The sequence below is a fragment of the Idiotropiscis lumnitzeri genome, chromosome 8 (genome assembly GCF_059441095.1).
Source record: "Idiotropiscis lumnitzeri isolate Australia: NSW breed Sydney's pygmy pipehorse chromosome 8, RoL_Ilum_1.0, whole genome shotgun sequence".
Classification (NCBI taxonomy): domain Eukaryota; kingdom Metazoa; phylum Chordata; class Actinopteri; order Syngnathiformes; family Syngnathidae; genus Idiotropiscis; species Idiotropiscis lumnitzeri.
The window spans coordinates 12730797-12736796 of record NC_142398.1 but is presented as its reverse complement, the minus strand read 5'-3'; the positions used below and the strand labels follow the sequence as shown (position 1 = coordinate 12736796).

The window sequence follows — 6000 nt, the reverse complement described above, 5'->3', positions numbered from 1 at the left end:
AGCGTCGCATGATGTCTCGTTTCCTCACTGCCGTAAAGTGTTGCTGACATGGTTATAAGACGGATCTTATGCAAAATGATGAAAAAAAGAAGGCCAATTAGTGAATTTTGGCACGACTAAGTGTTGGACGACCTAGTTTCTCTTGAAAGGTCCGTCTTGAAAATGGCCTCGCAAGTGTGTCTGCAATTAAATCCACACGTTTACCTCCATCAGCCATTGTGGTTTAAAAAAGCAAGAATATATTTTAGATTTTCGCACGGCCGCCAGTGACAACCCCCCCGGTGATTCCGCATAGCGCTGCCCCCTCACGGGTGAGTAGCCAATCACAAAACGCGTACATCACCTTTAGCGTGAGGCCAGCGAGAAGGCTTACTGTCATCAGCTTGTAAACTGATTGGCTATCGCAACTGTCTATCAACTGTTAACACCCATCACACACACAAAGTAGCCGCCCGCACGATTGTGTCTGAAGGCCTCGGACGAATAGTGCGTACGGATGGGTGGATAATAATCTTAACTTAGCTATTTCAAATAAAGAATCCATGACTAAAGTACACTGTACTGATTTATTTAGGATTTGGAAAATGAAAATCATGTCCACTTTGCAATGAAGACAACCAAAATTAACCAATAAAAATATCGATTTTTATTCTTTGAGCATTACATATCAAAGATAAAACTTTTACTCTATTATACCGTCACAAATAACAATGTACTATACAACAGTAAACAAAGAGTAACCAATAACTTTCTCTGGACATGGAATTGTGCTCCCTTGGTTCATAATAAAGCAGCGGTGCATTTCGATGTGGTGATTTTATCTAATTGTCTGACAATTATGGAAATGTAAAAGACGCCACTTGAGTCTGTTTAATAAAAACGAAACAGGAAAAAAAAAAGTAAAGCAGTTTCTGATGTTAATTCAAGGAAATATGGCACACATTTCTAAACGACAGCAAAACATGCAACTCAAACTAAACAATTTCAGCTTGCGATTTAAATGTCACGCTTTGCAATGTCTAAATTAGATGTACTTATGAATGACGAACACACACGTGCACTTAACAAGCAGGTCCTTTAACGCTAAAGTGCAACACGACACCTTCTCATTGCTATGTACTCTTTCAGGCACACACACACACACGCGCGCGCACACGCATATCTTGAATTTAACAGTTGTACTCCCAGTTGCTGAAAGAATGGCTTAACTAAACACAAATGGTCTTTATCTTACAAAAAAGGAGTAACATCGATTTACAGGCCAAAAAAATGGACAAAAGGATGGCACGAATGTGTTCACAATAACGTTACAATAAGATGAGTAAAAATACACAGGTAAATGAACGCTGTAAAATACAAAGTGACTGCTTTCTACACGAGACAAGACAGTGAGGCAATAAGGATTGTTTTTTTTTTTAATCGTCACAGTGGGAGGGGGGGGGGGAGTATAGGAAAAAACTTTACAAAGAGCTGCTCACACACTTTTGCTGTCTTTTGTCGATTTGCAGTGTGGAAGCGTCAGATTTGTCTTGACTTTCTTCTTACGACACTAACGCTATGCTAAATATTCTGAAACAGCCGAGTAACTTGACAGAACGACATGTATGACGGCACAAAGTAAACCAGGCGGCTGGCATAGAGTACAAAACGATGTGGTTTTTTTTTCACTTTGAGTTTTGATAGTAAGATCCCTCCCTGTATGTTTATTGGGGGTGGGGAAACTTTCACAGGGTCCAACGTCAAGTAGAAAGGGCCACACTGAAAAGAAATGGAGAAGTTTTTTTTCCCCACAGGGAAAAAAAGTTGTGTTTATGTTTTTTTTTCCAAGAAAGGAGTAATTTTTCAAGATTAAAGTGGTTTTCTTTAAAAAAAAAAATAGCATAGGAATATGAGAATTGGAGTTATTTTTTAAATAAAAAAATATGTAGGATACCATAAGAATAAGAATTCATTTTTGGGGGAGGGAGAAAATGGCTCTTTAAATTTTTACATTAATCGCATATTATAGTTTTCATTTTTAGGCCCGTGCATTTACAAATTGTCCCCCATTTCTTAAAAAAAAATAATAATCCAGAAAATATTTTCACTCTTATTTCATCTGACTTCCATTATTATTCAAGCTCTTTTTTTTTCTTTTCAGTGGGGCTCTCATACTTTGTTGTAATAAAATCCTCTGACGGCCATTTTGAATGTAAAAACATTAAATGCATTTGTGGCGTTACAGTGTTCATTTTGTCTTCTTTGAAATGGGGTGGAATTTTTCTTGTTTTCCAGACAAAAAGAAAAAAACAAAACATTTTCTAATGAAGAGCAAAAACACTTACCTCGTTGACAGTTTCAGCCGCCACTTCAGCCTTTGTTATGGCTTTTCACAAGAAAAAAAGGTTTTTTTGTCTGGAAAAAAAGAAAACTTCAAACATAAGCATTTGAGGTTTCAGTTTGTGAACTTTTTAAACACCCATTTTTTTCCCCAAGTGGTTAGCACAGTTGCCTCACAATTCTAAGGTTTGAGGTTCGAATCCAGGCAACGGCCTTCCTGTATGGAATTTGCATGCCTCCCCCGTGCTTCCGCGGGTTTTCTCCCACATTCCAAATACATGTTTTGAATGTGAGCTTAATAGAAGACACAAAATTGTGACGTGACTGTTAATGGTGGTTTGTCTACATTTGCCTTGTTATTAGCTGGCGCGGTTGCCTCTCGCTCAAAGTGAGCTGGCATACGCTCCAGCACACCCGCGATCCAAATAAGCTTGACTGATATAGAAAGTGTGAATGGTTCTGAGAAGGTTGGATCAAAAGCTCTCATTGGCCTTCAGTTCCCCACCCCTGTTGTAGAATGACACCAAGCTCTACTGGATATAGATGATAACGAGCAGGAATTGCTTTTCCATGTGATTATGGTAATAGAAAAAAGTGGCTATTGGCTGGAAAAAGTCCCATTAGGAAAATAGAGTCATGCTCATAGAACATGTATGAAAATTGACCTGTTCGTGTAAACAGAGTGGGTGGATATGTGTGTGTGTGTGTCTACATCTCATGGGTGAGCACTTGATGTTGGATTGCCACTCCGTTAGCCTGCACGCCGCCGCCCGGCAGCAGCTCGGGCTGACCGTTGGCCTTGGGTTGAGCAGGAGGACGCTCGAGCGGGTGAGAGCTCAAGTGAGTGTTGGACTCGTTTAGCCGGCGCACACGGTACGTCTCGTAATGGATGCTGCCCGTGATGTCCTTGATGTTCTGCATGTGCGTCCTGAAACGAAGCCAGTCACATGTGTCCTTGACCAATATATACCACAAAGTCACAAAAGATTAAAATTACTCCATTTAAAAAAAGTCATAAACATCATACTACAAGAATAAAGTCACAAATACAAATAGGGGACTCACATTCCAATGATCAAATCACATTATTTAAGATTATTAAATTTTTCATTTCTTCTTTTTTTTTTTTTTTTTTTTTAAATCTGGTGGTGGCTGCAACCTATGACATTTTCTTCCTAATAAATTTAGACCTTCGGAAAAATTCACAACTAGAAATATAAGGTAAGACAAATAAGACAATATAAACTTCCAACTGCAAGAAGAAATTCCTCATGAAATAAAAAAGCGTTAAATTATTTTGAGAATACAGTTGTAATTTTTGCAGTTTTTTTCCCCCATTTTAAAAGATTTTAAAGAGAGAAATATGAAAAGCATATATGCGCCTGACAATTAAATCATACAGAATACAAAATAAAATACAAAAAAGATTTATTAAAAGAATATACTCAATATTTATTTAATTTTAAGGAACAAAAAAGGTGAAATACGAGTCGAAAAGCTGAGAATCATAGTAGGAGGTAAAATCTACGGTACTAAGATATTTCATTGTATTTTTATTATAATTACGAATACGATTTTAAACAAATCTATTGCAGTATAAATTAAATTAACTAGGAATTATTTAATTATTTTATTTTCCAATTGTGACCCTATTATATGGAGTTTATGATGACAAATTTAAAAAAAAAAAAATAGTCCACAAATTGAATAATAGAATAAAATAAATCGGCGGCCACATAGGATAATTCTTCTTTGGACAAGAGCAAAAGCCTTGCATTCAATGTGATAAGGACATAATATGCAGTGTATATGATTACATTTGGTCGGTATTTGCATGTACCTGATGAGGAGGTCTCGCAGGTAAGCGAACTCACAGTGTGCAATGTTCTCTACTGCAAAACAAAACAGACATGTACGTCGGTTGATTATTTTATCATTTCTTTCCTGACCCTCTCTAATACAACTCGGCACCCACAGGCAAATCCAGCAAGCCATTACCCCTAACGATATAATGAGAAATTATATGAGCTCATAAATTCATAAATTGCCTGCGAGGCTTCCATATACCACAAGATGGCGGTGTTGCACCCCCAAAGCTAATGCAGGATATTTTCTCTCGCCAACTGAGGATCAACAAGCCTTTCACTTTGCGCTCCTATTTAATTCACTGGCTCGAATGACGATTTTAACTGACTCGTTTTCACAAACTAGCTGTGACAAGGGACGTGACATGAGTGTAGCGCTAACACGTGTTTGAATTATAGATTATGTCAGGAGTGCTTTGGGAAAGGGCGAGCGAAGGGTGTGTGTGTTGGGGGTTATTTATGAAAAGCTTTGAAATCCACAGGCACTAAATTAAATTCTCTGAGAGCAAGAGAGCGGAACATCTACTTGGGATTTTAAATGCTGATTTGCGAACTGGTGAGCTGTATGCCAAACTGTACACTTGAACTCAAGGGAGGGGGACATACGGCCTGAGAGACATGCATACAGAGTATTAGGAATGCAATTATAAAACTAACAAATCAAAGGGGGGGTAGTGAACTTATACAATGTAAAAGTTTTACTTAAGTTGATCTACAGGAATAAATAAAGCTTTTCACAATATTCAAATTTATTGAGTTGGTTAAAATCATTTACCAAGTGCATAAGGGAAAACTTCTGCTAAAAGGTTTGTTTGGGTAATCATATTTAATCATTTTTTATTAGAATATTATAGAAGTTTATGTGTCATACGCATAGTAAAAAAAAAATAGCACTGAGCAACAAAATGAAAAAAAAAAAAATAAATAAATTTCCAGTCTTTACATATACAAAGAATATAATGGTAATAGGCAATGTTCATAAATATAATCTTAAAAAAAGTAGTAGGATTCATCCAGTTAAAAAAAGTATTGCACTTAGCAAAGGTATTGTACATCGTAAACGTTCAAATGAGTAGGATTACAAATTACATACTGAGCTGTGCGGTTACTTTATTGTGATGTCACTTGTTTGGATTTGGAGCTATTTTTATTTTTGTCACTGCTTTAAACATCGCCAAAGTAAGATTTAATAACGTTGGGGCAATTATTGTCAAACTTTGTTGTTGTACTTTTATTAAGCAATTAAGGGCAGTTTATAACAACATGTGTCAGGCCCAATGCTCTCGAGATAACAAATGGAATGCTCATCTGATTAGACACTTGTTGAATGTGCATGAATTCTTAATCTCTTAATACAAAATTAAAGTAATTTATTGACGCCTTATGCAAGCCTATCAACAAAAGAACTTCAGGAAGATTTTTTTTGTATAAGCAATACACATTGCATTGCTGCTGCACGAACATTTAAGTTAGTTATTATCACATGCCGTATTACCCTCTATGGTGCCCCATTTTGTTCTCCTTCCCAGAATCCTCTTCCCGTTCTCCTGGTACTCCTGGTCACTTCCCACCACAGCAAAAGGGATCATTTCCTGGAGATAACACACACACAAGCACAAAAGGTCATGCTTTGCTGGTTTCATGATGACTTCATTGACATCACTTCTGACTTTACCCTGATTTTATCATTTATCATCCTGTCCACTGCGTCCTCGTCAAACTCTTTCTGAGGATAGACGTCAATGTCGTTGGCTCGCAGCTCTTCCCTTATCTGGGCGAAACAGCATTTTGCAAGTGTTTGAGGTTGAACCGCTCA

General features: G+C 37.2%; 1 protein-coding gene across 3 annotated transcripts in view; it reads right to left on the bottom strand.

Annotated features, from left to right (window-relative positions):
* Positions 1-623: 623 nt before the first annotated feature.
* septin9b (septin 9b) overlaps positions 624-6000 on the bottom strand; it is a 78524-nt gene continuing 73147 nt past the window's right edge. For all 3 annotated transcript variants that reach the window (XM_088302434.1, XM_088302435.1, XM_088302433.1), the window contains exons 8-11: positions 5860-5955; positions 5680-5776; positions 4160-4211; positions 624-3247 (exon numbers count right to left, since the gene is read on the bottom strand). In XM_088302434.1, the coding sequence (XP_088158560.1) occupies positions 3028-3247; positions 4160-4211; positions 5680-5776; positions 5860-5955 (465 nt within the window). In that variant the 3' untranslated portion in view covers positions 624-3027. The remainder of the gene's footprint in view (positions 3248-4159; positions 4212-5679; positions 5777-5859; positions 5956-6000) is intronic.